The sequence below is a fragment of the Carex rostrata genome, chromosome 9, assembly GCF_964058835.1.
Source record: "Carex rostrata chromosome 9, lpCarRost1.2, whole genome shotgun sequence".
In the NCBI taxonomy this organism is placed as follows: domain Eukaryota; kingdom Viridiplantae; phylum Streptophyta; class Magnoliopsida; order Poales; family Cyperaceae; genus Carex; species Carex rostrata.
The window spans coordinates 2,892,005-2,909,305 of record NC_135926.1 but is presented as its reverse complement, the minus strand read 5'-3'; the positions used below and the strand labels follow the sequence as shown (position 1 = coordinate 2,909,305).

Below are 17,301 nucleotides of genomic sequence, written 5' to 3'. Positions count from 1 at the left end.
AAGGTTGCAGACTGAGGTTTAAAAGTTTGAGAATTTAAAGTGCTCGTGGTAGGGCGTAAACGGATACAGATAATCCGCTCCGTATTCGGAGATTATCCGAATCCAAATTAAACAGATACAGATAATTACCGATACGGATACAGATATTTTTTGCATATGGTGAAATAATGACGGATACGAATACTAGGGGTGGCAAGAAAGCTCGTACGTCATGGAACGTTCGCGACTCGCATTTGACTCTTTCATTATTAGATCGAGCTATTAACGAGCTAGCTCATCACTAGATCGATCCAAAATTAACAAGTTTGAGCTGAGGCCTAGCTCCCTCGTGAGCTGGCGAGCCAGCTCAGTCCAAGTATGAATTTGTGAAATAGTATAAATTTATGTGAATTTAGTATGCATGAATTTATTTTGTGAACTATGCTTGCATGAATTTGGAGATTTAGTACTTTAGTGTGTATGAATTTAATTACAAACTTAATTTATGATAGTTAACTTTATATTACATTATCTAATACATTTAGGCTTTTGGCCCACGAGCTTTTGCGAGCTGCCTCGGCTCTCTCGTTGTCAAAACTGTTGGGGTTTTCGGGGTGCTGTAACCAAAAACCCGTTTAGGCTTAAGTTGTGGAATGACCGTAGAACAAAAATTTATACGGCCAACTTAACCTCAGGATTCAACGGGGTATGTCAGGAAACTTTCCAAGGCGGTCCACCTTCAGTATTCCTTTGGCATCAAAACCCAATTTAATCATTTTACAGATCTACTCCATGATTGATTTCTAAAACTTTAATCTACTTACCAATTAAATAGATTAATATAGCATATTTATACCTTGTTTCCAAATCACAGTTGGAATGCAGACCGAGCGAGTAGAGCCTCACCAGGGAAGGAATCGACTCGGAGTATCACACGTGTGATACCTCTATCGGTTATCCACCAGGACTAACCGGAGAGCGATTTATTTCTTCTGCCAGAAATACCGTAAACCGCGGAATTCTGCAAAAACACTATTCATAGGAAAAAGATGAAAACCCGTAAACACGAATTTTCGGTTGCTCAGTTTCATCAATATGCAAAACTGACATACCGCGAAATTTGATAAAACACTATTCATCGATCCCGAAAATGTACTTCACAACAACCCGCAAGATTATACGTCAACTACGTATAACTTTCTTTTCTCAACCGAAACACTATTTGGGAGAGAAACCGAGAAAGAGAGAAAATACCGATCCGTTTCGACACGAAACGGTACGAGTGAATTAGTGATTTTTCTCTCTACCCCTCCACCCCTATTTATAGGGTTTAGGGTCGGTTGCCAAAAGACCAAAATGCCCTCCAAGTTCGGCCTATTTACAAGATATGCCATTGAATGGATAAGGATGACATGTCATGTGGATAAGATCGATGACGTGTCATCTGGATAGGATCGATGACATGTCATGCGGATAAGGACGAATCTGAAAAGACCCGAATGCCCTCGGCCCGAACACAAATAATGCTCGTATAATTATTCTGAACAATTATATATATTTTTCTTGCGGTTGTTTGTTTCGGTAATTTATACAATGTGTCCTGCACATTTATAAATTAACTGGTTAACTTTTATACAACGTGTCACACACGTTTATAAATTAACCAATGTTTTTGCTTGTTATTTTTACATAACATTTATAATTTAATTATAACACGTATAATTAATTATAACCATCTTACTATTGATCATAACCAATTTATAATCAATCACAATAAGATTCTCTGATTAACTCATATATGGTGTGACCCAATAGGATCTGTGTTATGTTGGTAAATAGAGTTAAAACTGTTTTAACTTCTATAATCATGAGCGGCATCTGGCAACACATCATGACCATCCAATTACACAGATGATGCTGTACTGTACAATATCACGATCCAGTAAACAATTTACTTGTGTCTGTTCTTCTGTCTCATATCTATCAGATCAGTTTCAAGGTAGATGTGTGTCATCCTTGCTAACTGAATCTTTTCTTGATCTCGAGCAGATTATCAAATATAATTACTCTTGTAATTATACCGCTAGCAGATAATCTAACTCTACCAAGGGGCCCAGTGATGCTATAGCTCGTATAGAGATACGAGGGACAAATAGTATTCTTGGTAAACTATCACTTCCTCAGCTAAGCTATACATATGGAAAAGCTACCGTTATGACTGCTTTTTACGGACAGCGGTAGATAACAATCACACATACATATTTCTCAGTATGAACGATAAATACCTCGTACTGTAGAACCTGGCACTGAATGAAAACATAAATGACACGAACCCAATTCTATTTAATGTTTCATTCGGGGTCTGTCAAATACCATGTTCCTAGAACATGTATCTATGTGATTAAAATGACATCTCGTGTCAGGTGGTTTGTAAAACTTAACCATCTTTTAATCCACATACTAACCTTATCGCGGTAATTAGTGTTCCTGCTAATTACCTTGGTCAGTGACTTTTTAAGAGTATATATTATCTATATTATGGAGTTTCACAATTTCAGTCATGAACTCGAAATGATCCATAAATTCAATAATACTCAAGGCAACAAAATGATATATAAATAAACATTTAATTCATGAACAAAGCTTTATGATAATTTATCGTATTATTGACTTCTAGATTATTACAAACTAACAAAAACAAGCAAGCCATGAGCCACTTTTTCAGCTTGAATCCGAATGTTGGCTCTCTCATTGCTAAAAGAAGCGAGCCATGAGCTTGGACTAGCTCGGACCGAGCCGGCTCATTATCATCCGTAACGAATACGGATAATTTCATGAAGTTGAATATTCGTATCCGTATCCGCAATTATTCGAATCCAAAATTGCTCCCAACTGGCTCCGACTTTACTGCTCCGGATAGAAGTTGTTATATAATTATCCCATATTCATTTCAATCTTGGCTATGGAATAAATGATAATACGGTCTGGTTTCCAATTTAATCTCTTTTTTGCTGATGATGGTGCTACAATAGCGTTATTTTTTTTTCCCTTTTTACCTCAATTTCTTCACTCTTCATTTTTTTCCATTCAAGACTTTAGCCCGTGAATGTAGTATGTTTTTAGTCTCTGTTAAATTGGTTTTAATCATTGTTTCAAGACAACAACACTGCACTCTTTTGTATCTTAAAATGTATAACTCAATTATCCGATAATTAATCGTTTCGTATCTGTATTTGAATCCATATTCGTAGATTATTCCCTCTGTATCCGTATCCATTTAAGGCGGATTTGGTTTTAAATTTTGATATTTTTTACTATCCGCTCATTTAAAATCAAATACGGATATGGTATTAGCATTATCCGCTCCGTTTACACCCTTAGCTCATGGGGTTTTACATTAAAAAAAATAAAAACAATAATTTGAAAAAAAAAACTCAAAAGTATTTCTTCATAGAAATCATTTGAAAGAGAAAATCGAGTAGAAAACATTTATATTTTTAGATTCGCAAAATTCATTACGGATAATAAAAAAAATGAACGAAATAAATCTTTCTCTTCTTAGCTTGAAGACAAAAATAGTTATGAGTTAAAACTACACATATTTAGGATTTAAATTTTTGCAGATAGAGGTTTAAATGTTTACAAGTAGCATTGTAAATTATTATAAATAGAGCTTTAAAAACCTAGATATAAGCACTAGAAATAGAAGTAAGACATTAAATACTTTAGAGGCACGCTCATAAATTTATTTGAAGAGCAATTACCAGACTTTTATTTTTAAAGACATCTCTCTTATATGTAAAATTTGGATCCGGTGGATGTTGTTTATCTACAATATCTTTTACAATTTTTCAATGAATGGTGGGTTTTATTTTTGTCTCTCAACTTCGTAGCTCTCTCGAACTCGTAACAACTCTTCTCTTTCTGTCGCGATTTTTCAACAATTCTTTTCTTTGATGTATTTTCTCTTGAAATTGAGCTAAAAAAAAAAAACCCTTTCTGTCTTCGAAATTATCAATATCTTCCTCATTCCTATCACTCCTCCCTACGGCTTCTCTCACTCACCAGCCTTTTGTGTCTCTGAAAATTATATAAAAGACTCTGAATATCCACCATAATAATATAGAAAATAATTTATTTTTCTTTTGAAAAAAAGATATTATGAGAGAAGAAAGAACCTTTAATGTATGTTTGAATCGTCAAAAATAATATAAAATTAGCATTTTTTTTCATTATTCTACGTTTGAATCACTCTAAAAATAGAGCGCTGTCTTTTTCATATCCTAAACGATTGAGAAAATAATGATACATATAGCCTATAATACATTGTATTGAGTGGTGCTTAATAATGCTTATAATATAATCATTTAATTGAAAAGTTATGCTTTGACTAATTCAAACAGGTAAAAGAATGAGTAATGCATAATGATATTTAAATGGTATATTAAAAATGATAAGTTATTATGGTAATTACTTTAATATATTAACATAATCATTTTTATCAAACATTCCGATATGGATAATATATGATCTGTGTGTAATTCGATATGAGTCATTTTTATCAAATACAAATTATTATGCATTTTATCTAGGTGTGTAATCGGTATGGATAATATCTTATCTGTATTAGAAAAAAACTAGATGTGAATATCCGATATTCGTATATCCGTATAAATATCAATACTGATATGATTTTACATTTTAATTATTCATATCCTCGTAGTAGATATATAACATATATTATAATATATAATTATATATTATGAAAAAAATATGTTATTCACTATTATAATTAGATAAATATTATGAAATTTAATATTTTAATATTTTTTATATTCTTTTAATAAATATCCGACCAATGTAGTATCTGTATCCAGATCTATTTTATATCCGCTCCGTACCCGTAGCCAAAATATATTTGTATATAATTTTATCACTATCGCTCCATTTTCACCCATAATTTTATCTCATTTTAGATATATTTTTGTAAGGCATAAAGGAAATTATTTTCTATTGACAAGTGGCGTTTTTTATCGAGTCTACCATAGACTAAGGTTATGCTCTAGAAGGCGGTATGCAGAGGAAGGGGAGGAGAGAATCACTATGCGAAGGTAGGATTTCACCGGACTGTGTCTAACCAGTATTGTTCGCTTGCTTCAGAAAGGAGGAAATCAAAGAGAGAGCAAAGGAGAGCACAAAGCTACGTGTTGTTTTGGCGAAATCCTTCATCCTCAAATCAGGGTGGAGACGATGTGAAATGACCAGCTTCTCTTCCTTTCTCTTTCCTTTAATGGCGATTTCACTCCATTGATTGGAGCACAGCCTAAGAGTAAGAGTAAAGAAAGCGTGGATTGAAGAAAAAAAAGGCGAAAATAAAGAGACTGTAAAGACCTAAAAGTGTTGCTTCCCAATGCAAACTTCACTTTTCTTTAACCCACAAGTAGGGGTGTCAACGGGTACGGTAAGGGTCGGGTGGAAGCATTTTCATACCCATACCCATCACAAATTATCCTTCTAGGCCCTTATCCATTACAAATTTCCTTATATGTTCTCTACCCTTACCCGTTGTAGTTGTCAGATAACGAAACAGTAGTGTGTAAATAGCGGTTAATACTTGTATAATAATTATTTTTATTATTTATTAAATAAAACACTAAGACACATTTATTTGTCACATATATAATCACGTTACTAATAATGAAAATTAATTCCAACTAAATTATTTTTTTTTATCAAAACACAAATTCAAAAATATAAATATACTTTTCTTTAATTAAAAAAAAACAAGCATGCAAATAAAAGCAAAATTCAATATCTTGATTGTAACAAAAGACATACAATTTCTCATCTTATCAATTTTAATAAGTACATTACTAATTATTACTTAAAATTTAAAACATTATCATATGGAATTTCATGTAAATCAATTTCACCATCATGAAAATTCGATTCTGACATTGATGAGAGCGCTCCATCAGCTTCTCCATAAGATGCATCTGGTTAGACTTTATTGGAATTAAGTTCAGTAGGCTTTTAAACTTTATTGAAAATTTAGAATTTACTAGAAAGCGTGGAATCTATTTAAGTGCTTTGATGGTGAATTATGTTTAACACAGTTATATAGATAGTCAATTATTCAAGTTAGAAAATTTAACAAATTTTGTTTTTCAAGATCACGAGTAGTTGCCAGTTGGACTGTTGGAGATGGATAGTAATTCAATGCTCATTAAGATACATAATATATATAATTACCCGATCGGGTAACGAGTACAAAATAGGTTTTACCCGTACCCTTACCATTTTTATAACGGAAAAAATCTTCCCGTATCCATACCCGATAAGTTTATGAAAAAAAAAATCTTACCCATATCCGTCTGATCAAATACGATACGGATCGAATAAACAGATAAAAGGGTGCCATTGACACCCCTATCCACAAGAGATAAAAGACTTCATTTCTGACAATTTTTTTTTTTTATGAATACCAATTTCGCCTATGTAAAACTTATCAGTCAACAATTAATATAAAATACGTTCTTTGCTTGCACATTATTTCATTTTTCCCCTTCATTTACCATCATTTGAATTATTTAGTCCCAGAATGAATTTTAATTTAGATTTCACGGATTCAACAAATCCAACAAGGTGAATTTACTGATTATAAATTTTGAATTCGTATCATGTAAGATTCAGACAAATCCAACAAGGTAAATCCATTTTAAATACTTATTCGCATCTAATAAACTATGAGATACATTATATAAGAGTGAGGCTATGGTACTATGCTATTGGTATGTACTATTGATAAAAAAAATTTCAATTTTTAAAGTTCAAATAGTTGATCTGAACTGTTTGACATAATCACAATAAGAAAATTTACTTGTCGAATTAGATTGTACATTTATGTTTTAATTTTTTAATTTTAGGTCGAAAATCACTACTTTTAAATGGTCTAGAATAATAGTAAAAGGAATTTAGAAAACTGTAAAATTTAGTTAGCGTGTACATTTTCATATGAGATAATGTTGAACAGTTCAAATCAATTGCTTAGATATTAAAAATTAAGATATTGATCTATCGGACCAATCTGTGTTATGCATAGTACCATAGCCACACTCTATTTTATAAATGAGGAGGGTTAAAATGCACCCTCCCTTTTGTGCTTCTAGCGTGCGCCCTCCCCTTATATCTTCATTTTCAAAGTTCAACTAGTCGGTTCGAACATTCCAACGTGTTCTTCATACTAAAATGTGTTTGGAGACCAAATTTTATATTTTTTGAATTTTTTTTAACTATTTTTTCAGAATTTTTGAAAATCATCACTTTGCTGAATTTTTTATTATTGTTTATTAATAAAAAATTCTGGAGAAAATAGTAAAAAAAATTCAAAAAATATAAAATTTGGTTTCCAAGCACATTTTAATATGAAGAACAAGTTCAAAGGCTCGATTCAACTATTTGAACTTTGAAAATAAAAATATAAGAAAAGAGTGCACATTAGAAGCACAAAAAGATGATGCATTTTAACCCTCCTCTTTTATAAATTTCTCTTCAACAACGCAGTAATTTTCCACTTAAAGTACTAATTCAATTCAATTTAACACAAATTGAAATCAACTAATATTATATTTCTCCTCAACAACGCAATGAAATCCGTGCAATTAGAGTACCTGAACCATAATTTTAAGGACATTTACTGTGGTGTCATTCAATTTACAATTTACAGCAGCGGAACCATAATTTTAAGGACATTTACTACAATATCGTTCTGAATTTCTGACCAACCGACTCCACAGTTGCGTGACACTATAATAAATAAATTAATGCTATTGTACTTTCTTATTTTATTGTACTCCAGGATACTTATTTTAAAATTCCTTCAACATTGACACCGACCTTTCAAATGTACTGCTTTCAAAATTTCCTTCTCTGGATTATTTTTTATTTGAAGGGCCTGTTCGGAGAAAGCTCATATTTTATTGACTGAATTTTTTTTTTTCCAGGTGAACTTTACAGTAAAAATTAGTTTAAAAATTTTGCAATATATTTCTATCCTCATCCCCTTAGACTTCGTTGAACAGACCCTAAGAGAAATCTCTTGGTTTTCAACATATGTGACTTGTTGACCACCACATCTCAAAGACTTTATCTCTAGAAATTATTAAAGTCACATATACATGATCAAAAATAATATTTAAATTTGAACAAATTTAGAAAGATCCGGCTCAATGAGTCCGATTCAAATATATGAATCGGTCTCAATGGTACAGATCCATAGATATATTTTATTTTAAAAAATATAGACATTGATGAATTTTTTTTTGAAATATAGATGCCACAGAAAATCAAATAAGAAGTGGATCGGCTTTGGTGTGGGGGGGGGGGGGGGGGGGGGGGGGGGGGGGCTAAGCTAAAAACGTTTTTTTCCTGACCCCAGGAACAAACGACTCGTTTTTCAATTTTCAAAGTCCAAACAGCCAATCCAAACCGTTAGATGTTTAATCTATATTAAAATGTGCTTGGAGACAACATTTTATATTTTTTGGAATTTGTTTACTATTTATTAAGATGGTTTGAAAGTCATTGTTTTTTAATGGTGCAGAATTTTAATAAAAACAACGATTTTCAAACCATCTTAATAAATAGTAAAAAAATTTCAAAAAATTTAAAATTTGGTCTCCAAGCACATTTTAATATAGATTAAACATCTAATGGTTTGGATCGGCTGTTTGGACTTTGAAAATTGGAAAATCGAGTCGTTTGTTCCTGAGGCCATGAAAAAACATTTTGAGCTTAGCCATTCTCTCTCTCTTTATATATATATATATATATGGATCTGGCCTATTGAGACCCGATCCATATATTTGAATCGAACTCATTGAGTCAGATCTTTCTAAATTTATAGAAAATCAGGTACTCTTTCTGTTTTCATACGTGTAATTTTAATAATTTCTATAGATAAAAAATTTCCCAACTCAAGCATATTTTTTTAGGGATTTTATTCACTATCTTTTGCAGCTGGGCTATGTGGGAATTGCCCGGAAATTTAACTGCAATATATTTGATGCTGATTATTTGAAGAGTAAGGCTATGGTGTTTACAATGTACAATTAGATAGTGTGCTTGATACACTGATTGTTAGATGTGTTTTTATTTATTTTCCAGCATGTATGTTGACAAAAATCGGACATCTACTATGTCAAAGCACACTAGACAAGTATACATTGCAAAGCACTATGTCGTCACTCAATTTTAAAGACGTTAGATTCATTTGCTATTTAAAGACAAAAGACTGGTTTTCGAAATCTAAGTTGAAGTTTACAATTTTTAACTTGAAAAGAACATAAAAGATATATTTTGTGATTTTAAAGTTTAAACTGTGAATTTAAATCGTTCGACCTGATTTTTATATTAAATTATGTTTGAAGGTTAAATTTTATATTTTTTTTAACATTTTACTATTTTTTTAGAATTTTTTTAAACTATTTTTTGTCAATTGTTCATAATTTTCTAAAAAACAATGATTTTCAAATATTTCTAAAAAAAAATAGTATATTTTTTTCAAAAATAATAAAATTTGGCCTTCAAGTACATTTTAATATGGAGATCATATTAACCGATACCGATTGACTGTTCAAACTTTATAATTAAAAATATAAGTGTGCAATAAAACAAATAAATTACTTTATGAAGCACGATAGCCCAATTCTCTCTCCCTCTGTGTATAAATTAAGCTTCAAGTTACTTTCGTGTAAATAATTGATCACAGGAGTAATGATTTAGCCGAATAAAAGTATCTTCTGAAAAGGAAAAGAAAATTGTACCTATGGTACCTTATGGCCACGCCATGAGGATGAAAAAAAAAGAATGCAAAAAGAAAAAGAAAGATATAAGAACAAAATACAAGGAAAAGGCCGAAAGGCCGAGAGGGTCACTTCAATCATTGCAAATGCATCAGAGCGCGTGGTCGTAGACCCATTGAAACGATATGATGGATTCGGTTCGGTTCGGTTCGGTTCGGTTTGATTCGGTTCAAACAAGGCCAGACAACTTAATTTGCGTGGCGTGGACGCGTGGTACAAAATTTCAATGCAATTTGTGCGTGGAGATGCGACGTTTAGAAATGTCATGTGATTTGTATAAAGGAAAAATGGCGCAAAAAATAAAAATTAAAAAATTAAAAAGAAAGGACATATGATGTGATGTGATGTGCCTTGTTTTAATTTCAAGTAACGTACAACGGCCTGCACGAAGAACAAGGCGATAAGCTCAGTGCATTTTAGATTATGTGTACGGTGTTCTGCTAACTTGAACGGCTATTATTTTAAAAACATGAGATTCTGGGGGATTTATATTAATTGGAGGGTATTCTCGTACTTTCGTGACAGAAGACGACAAAATGTTGATGATTTTATTATGTGCTGTGAATGTGATTTGTTCTTTTTCTATTTATTTTAGAAACTAGGTTCTGTGATAAGGATGGAAGAACATGTCACCTGTCGTTTAAATGGGTTCAGCTTCAGCCCACCGATCCATGCAAAAATTGTATTTTTTTTTCTATTAAAAAACATGGATTGTTTTGCTGATATCAGTAGATTTATTTGTCTATTATGTTTCATTTTTGGGGGCATCGCGAAAACTAAGTTTGTTTTTTCATTTTATTTAGTTTTCCAGGTCATAGAAGACTTAATATACTAGATGCCAAGTATGGTTCTGCACTTCTGCTTTAGTTTATTTATTTAGTTTTTTATTGTATAGTAACAAATTAAGATATTTTATAATATTACGCATACAAAAATAAGTAGCGATTGATTAACATTATTGTAGATTTATAACTAGATTAAGAAAATTTTGAGTATGTGAAATGAAGCAAATTATGTCAAATACTATCAAAACTATTTTGCATACAAAATATATTATTTATCATACATATTTTATCTAATTTATTATGTTTCAAATTTCATATTTCAAATTTTAACAATTATAAGAAATTTATCACATCGCAGGTTAAAAAAAAAATTAGAATTAGTCAATTGAAACGATAATGTTAATTGGATTCTTAAATGAAATGATAATGTGGTCAACTGAAAATTATTGTAATTGAATGATCCGTACTTTCCATTCTTTAGTGTATTTATTTTTTATTTTTATAGACTATTTAATTTGATTTATGCTTACATGAAATTAATTAGTTCTGCTCACAAGTCTTCTTTTTTGCCTTCAAAAATTCTGAGTACAATTACAAATACTAATTGGTGATAATACAAGTTCATCTGGAATGGAAAAAAATATATATGAAATGGTGAATTGTGAACAACTCCTTCAAATAATAATGTTTTAGAATAACTAATTCAAAATATTTATACATGTTTGCTTGATCTGTTTCACTAGCGCTCACGTAATTGGTGAGATTGCTTGGTCCTTTGATGTTGTTATGTCATCCTCTTGATGATAATTTTGTAAAATGAGCAACGAGAAGAAAATGCCAATTAATTATTATAATGGTTATTTTTTCATACTTTTTAAGATTATATCATATACATAATTAGTATAGTTTAATTGACGCATAGTTACGTCACTAAATTATACTTAATTTGTGATGTGATAAAATTGTTATAATTGTGAAAAATAAAAATATAAAATTTTAAACCGAATAAATCATATAGAATGTGTTTGTTAAAAAAAAATTGCATGTTACTTAAAAAGATTTTATAAAATAATTATGACAATTTTTAAAAGGACTCATATGTTGGAAAGATTCTATGTGTAAGTTAATATTATGCTTTCTGATTTAAGCAAATAAAATTGTACACTACAATTTTTAATTCTAATTCGATATACACAAAAGTTAAAAATAATTCAAAATGTGAACGAGAGAATAGATGTAATTTTTATTTAAACAAAAAAATAAAAGAGAGTAAATAGGATGGAGTACGAGCGGCGAGCAAGGAAAAAATTGGAGCCAATAGTGGTTTTGTTAAATTTTTTGAAAGGTGACCATTTTGTTCTATGTTTAAAAAAAAATGTTATGTAAAATTTTCCGTTGATTTGGCTGTGGAGAGGTTGATGTTCTGTGGACAACAATTTCATAAACCATTACCCCGAAATAATTAGTACCCCGATCTCTATCTATAATTTACTCATCATATTGGTGTAAAGACTGGCTTGGCCGCAGAGTCCAAAGAGAGCAGTATCAGGAGAAATTACTCAATAGTACAACTCCATTTAGGGGTGGCAAAAAGACTCGTGGCTCGATCGTGACTCGCATCTGACTCGTTAACAGCTTGTTTGTTAGTGGACTAAGCTGTTAACGAGCTAGCTTGTTACTAGTTCGGTCCAAAATTAACAAGTTCAAGCTGGAGCCTAGTTTGCTCGCCAGCTCACGAGCTGGCTCGACGAGGTATCAATTTGTGAATTTGTATAAATTTGTGTACATTTTATACTGTCTACCTCGGTTCAGCTCGATCCAAGAAGTTTGTGGAATTTATTTTCTTCTTAAAACAAGATTCAGCCAAATCCAGTACTTGGACTGGCTTGTCACGATTTCAAGCTGAAGTTTTAGCTCAGATGTCTTGGGTCCAACTCGCTCGGCTGTAGCTTGATCCAGAATTAACAAGCTAAGTTAGGACCTAGCTCGGACCTAGCCAGCTTGTTGACACTCCTAATTTACTCTCTGTCTCCATCTAGTATTCTATTGGGATATTTTTTTTTAACAAGTTTAATCTCGGAGAATAATTTATTTTCTTTTTTAAAAAGGGGGCAATTTAAAATATTTTTCATTATCTACGTTTCCAAGACGACTAATTAGTAATTACCGCGCAAGCCGGAGTCAGGCTCAGGCTATAATAGTAAACTTCTATTGGAAGGATTTTATACTTTTCAAAGAAAAATTAAAGGAAAGTGGCAAAATCACAAATCTAAGAGCATCTACATCCCTGAAACTATTAGAGTTTCTAATCTGATGTGGCAGTTTTTAATTCAGTTTCAGGAATGTGGGAGAGTTTTTTATTTAGAAACTATGCAGAAAAGTTTATTATTAAGAAACTGTTTATAAACTCTATGTTGGTCAAATGATTGGCTCAAATTGTTTCTCATTTTTAATTTGTTGCTGACGTGGTTTAATAGAAGCTCTAAAATGAGTTGCAGGGATGTGAGAGTTAGAAACTTTAAAGACTATAATTTCTAAAAAGTAGTTAACAGTTATTTAGAAATCCTTTTGAGTTTTAGGAACGTAGATGCTCTAACATGACTACAATACTACACCGTGAACGTAAGATGCACCAATATGCAACCTATGTATAAAGATAAACAATGAGAAAACAACTGCAATTGTTGGGTCCACTCGATAGTTAACTGATAATTTGATATGATAGACTAAACTATTCAGACTTAAACCTGTATTCCAAATAAAATTCTGTTCATAGCACTGAAATAATAGCAGAAACATTACCCGAGATTGTTTTGAACTGATTGCAGTTTTTCACCTTTCTGGGTAATGCATATGTAAATGTCATCGACAAACTCCTTGCAATATTTTAGTTTTTAGACCATCCCCTTCTTTCATTAAAAAAAGAGAGAAAAATATTTTTGAACCCATTCTATTTCTCCTGTGTTTCGTACGAAGCAACAAAATTTGCGTCAGAAAGCGCACAGCAATATTTCAAAAAATCAATGGGAATTGCCAATTGCCATTGATTTTTCAAAAAACGTCAGAAAGCTGTGCACTCACAAGTTACACCCCGAGACAGATCGATATAATAACATCATGACGAGATAAATCAATTAATTGGCCGAATTAGCTCTCAGCAATATTTCAAAAAATCAATGGGAACTGCCATTTATTTCTATTAACGTTTTTACCTATTCCTATTTTCTCTTCACATAGCACAACATATTCAAATCTCCCTCTTCTTCGTTCAAAATCCCAAAAAGGAAAAAAAAACTCTAATCTTCCTTGCCGAATTGTAACATTTCTCGGAAGAGATCTCAATTTCCAAAAAAGAAAAGAAAAATGAAAACTTGAGCCTACACTTTCTCTCTAAGCATGAATGCCAGTCCAGTCACCTTCGGTTTATTCTGTACCACCTTAGGTTTAACTGGCGGAGGCTCCCAGCCGATCACAGCCGTTGATTTTTCATTATCCCGGAAATCCACAACAGGGATTTCTTTAATAACCTCACTAACACTTTCCGTAGAAACTACTACCCTTTCATAAGGCGAAAGCCATTTGTTACACATGTATTCAGGTTTTCTCCAAGGGGGAAAACTTAGACCTTTCTTCTTCAAGCTCTGTCGTGCCGCCTCGGAAGTTGCGGCCACGATCTGTTGTAGACGGTCCTCTTTTCCTACAAAAATTGAGGGCAGACATTGAAGCACAGCCCGGTAACTCTTCGTGGATCGAGCAATCTCGAACTGTGATCTAAGATCAACTTCTACTATAACTCTCTCTGCTCCATCAAACACCACGTCTATATACTCGTACTCTCCTGCAGGAGTTGAAGAAAATGTCAAAGAAAATTTTCGGACTTATATTTTAGTGTGTATATCAATTTAATAATGTAGTCTGTAGAATATATCTTCGCAATTTGAACTTTTCAAGTCTGCTAATTTTCACATGTTACAGTTATGGAAAAGTATAAGAAGCACAGAAACCAATATGTATTTAAAATCGTACAATAGCATTAACAGATAACATAAACAAAGGGAGCAAGTAGTGAAATTATTATTGGTAATGCAAGCTGTGAAATTACCAGCAGGAAAGGAGGCTGACTTCTCCCAGCGGGATTTGCAAACGGACGCGTTGTAGCCGTTGGATCCGAGGCCTTCAGCTACGATCTTTCTCAACTCATCAACGCGCTTGCAGCTCTTGTTCTTATCCATAAGAGTTGCCACGTCAGCAAGGAGATTCCTCTCTGACACCGTGGCGCAGACCACCAATCCCTGCTTTGCGAAAAGCAAACCTCGAGATATGAGATCAAACCATTTAATAAGTTCATTGATCATTCATCATTGCTTAATTAAAAAAGTAATGCTTATTTAATGAATAGGCGATGTAGAATTGGATCCTGTTGGGGATAAGGGAAACTGTATTAACTTTTAGCCAGATAAGATTAGGAAAAAAGAAACACCTGCATGCATTTATTGCAATTTTAAAATTGCAAATTGCCATAGATTAATTTCACACCGCTTTAAAATATTACACTATCATTTCTCCAACCGGTATGCTTGTTATTCAATATTCACTGATCAAATTAAGAAAATGGCCAAGGAAACCATAACAAATGCTTCAAAAAGATATAAACCATCCTAATTTTGTACTAATTTACCATACATAGATACTGTACTACAAAAAACCGCGATTTCAAAGATATAGATATAATTCCATTTGAGAATCGTCCTTATATTTGTGATTTCCAGTTTGCTGAGGTTTTAAGGAGTGGAAAGAGTTTTGAACTCAATTTAGCTCAAAACACGGCATCCAAAGAAAAACAAGAAAAAAAAAACCCCAGGGGCTAAAATAAAAACCACGCATAGTTCAAGGACGATCTCCGAAAAAGTATGTAAAAGCAGCTAAACCATTTGTACCTTGATGAGATCGGTGGCCTCGCTGCTGGATATTGCCAGAGGATCGCTGGAGACGGTGAAATCGTCGTCATCTGAGCTATCGCTACAATTCCCATTGAAACAGTTGCACCTACTCTTCCCACACTTCCCCTTCGAATCTCCATTTTCTTCAATGAAATTTATCACCATCTTGTCTAGGCAGATCGTCCCAACCTCCGCCTCTCCAGCACTGGCGAGTTTTTCTGACGAATTGTTGCGAAGAACACCAGGAAATTGCCTCTCAAAAAGTCGTTTCAACCTCGATTTTGGTGCTGGTTTGATTTGGACATGATCAGTGACTTTGTTAGTCGTAAAATTTGTATCAATCGGCTGAACTTTCATTGGAAACGGCATAATTGATGTTGCCCGTGAAAATTTCCGGTCTTCAATTTTCAATTTAGAGAATGAAAGGAAAGAGAAAGCTTCTTCCTTAAGAAAAGTTAGACGAAGTAACTAGGGATATTACTACTAGGACTCATTTATAGAAACCGGTGTCAATAATAACTGATGATCGCAAAATGCAAAATCGAAGCAGAAATGGGGCGATTCGGGAGGGTAAAACTGTAAATGCGAAAGATCGAATAAGGGGAAAAAATATTTAAAACTAGCGGATTTGTTGCTAGTACATCATGCTTGCATGGATTACCATGTAAAAGAAGATATTAAAGGCCACTTAATTGCGTGTTTAATGCGGGATTGGTTGTGAAGTGGTAAAGACAAAATAAAATAAAAAGTAGAAGGCGATCAGAAACTGAAACTAACAAACTGATCACGAATCGATCGCAAATTGGCGAGTGTTAAAAGAAGAGAGAGGAATGGAGTCCTTGCTTTTTAGATTAGGATCGCTTTTCTTGAGAGAGAAAGAGGGGAATCGAATTCGATCTTTGGACAGTAAATTATTGTGCTTTTTGTTTCTTTCCCTCTTTGTTTTTTCTCGATGAAGAAAGCGAAGGAAAGGGGAGACGGGAAGGAGCTTTTAAAGAGCAAAGCAGGTACTACAGTATTACAGTATTACTTGAAAGATTTCAATTTTTTTTATCTTCTTATGTAGTGAGTTATAAGCTTAAAGGTATATTGACCCGCTACGTTTATTAATAAAAAAAGTGAAACAGCGTAAACTTCGTGTATTCTTATACTGTGTACTGTCTGACATGGCAGTGCCATGTGGTTTAGATTATCCTGAACAGTGTCGTCGCTGGTACGACACGTCGCATTGTTTTCATGTAGAAGTTGGTAGTTTATAGTTTGTACATATAATAGAAGTATTTAAATATTTAATAAACATATATTTTAGAAGGTAGGTTTATCTGGTTAACAGCATTTGGGTGCCAAATCTCAATGTCAATTTTAAAATTATCCTCTATAATGTTTCTTATTACAAAAAAAAAAATCCAATTTATTATTAAGTACATAATTACAAATAATCTTTCAACGCACGCTTATGCTTATCCGGTTTTGTAGAAATTTGGTACTTAATATTTTATTTCCAAATTCTAGATGGTGACGATTAATAATAATGAATAAAATCCACAGAATTCCCTTTTTGCCTTTGTAGAAATTTGGTACTTAATATTTTGTTTAATTTGTTTTCATCAAATCAAATGATGCATGATGCATCTAGCTCTTCAACTCCTCCGTTATCAAGGGACACGACACTTTTTTATATTAAAATAATAATCGCTTTATCTTTTTGCAAATTGATGCTGTTAGCATGTTAGA

The 17,301-nt window shown here is 32.6% G+C and overlaps 1 protein-coding gene across 1 annotated transcript; it reads right to left on the bottom strand.

Moving 5' to 3' along the window:
* Positions 1 to 13,800: 13,800 nt before the first annotated feature.
* Positions 13,801 to 16,533, bottom strand: LOC144559550 (uncharacterized). The gene is made up of 3 exons (XM_078308614.1): positions 15,565 to 16,533; positions 14,730 to 14,919; positions 13,801 to 14,465 (listed from the first exon to the last, which is right to left on the bottom strand). The coding sequence occupies exons 1-3, from the start codon at positions 15,934 to 15,936 to the stop codon at positions 14,005 to 14,007; spliced, it is 1,023 nt and encodes a 340-aa protein (XP_078164740.1). The 5' UTR covers positions 15,937 to 16,533; the 3' UTR covers positions 13,801 to 14,004.
* Positions 16,534 to 17,301: the final 768 nt, after the last annotated feature.

Coding starts and splice junctions, on each gene's coding strand:
- LOC144559550 (XM_078308614.1), bottom strand. CDS start 15,936: ATGCCGTTTCCAATGAAAGTTCAGCCGATTGATACAAATTTTACGACT. Junction 14,920..15,564: donor AGGCCACCGATCTCATCAAG/GTACAAATGGTT, acceptor TTCGCAAAGCAG/GGATTGGTGGTCTGCGCCAC. Junction 14,466..14,729: donor GTCAGCCTCCTTTCCTGCTG/GTAATTTCACAG, acceptor CAACTCCTGCAG/GAGAGTACGAGTATATAGAC.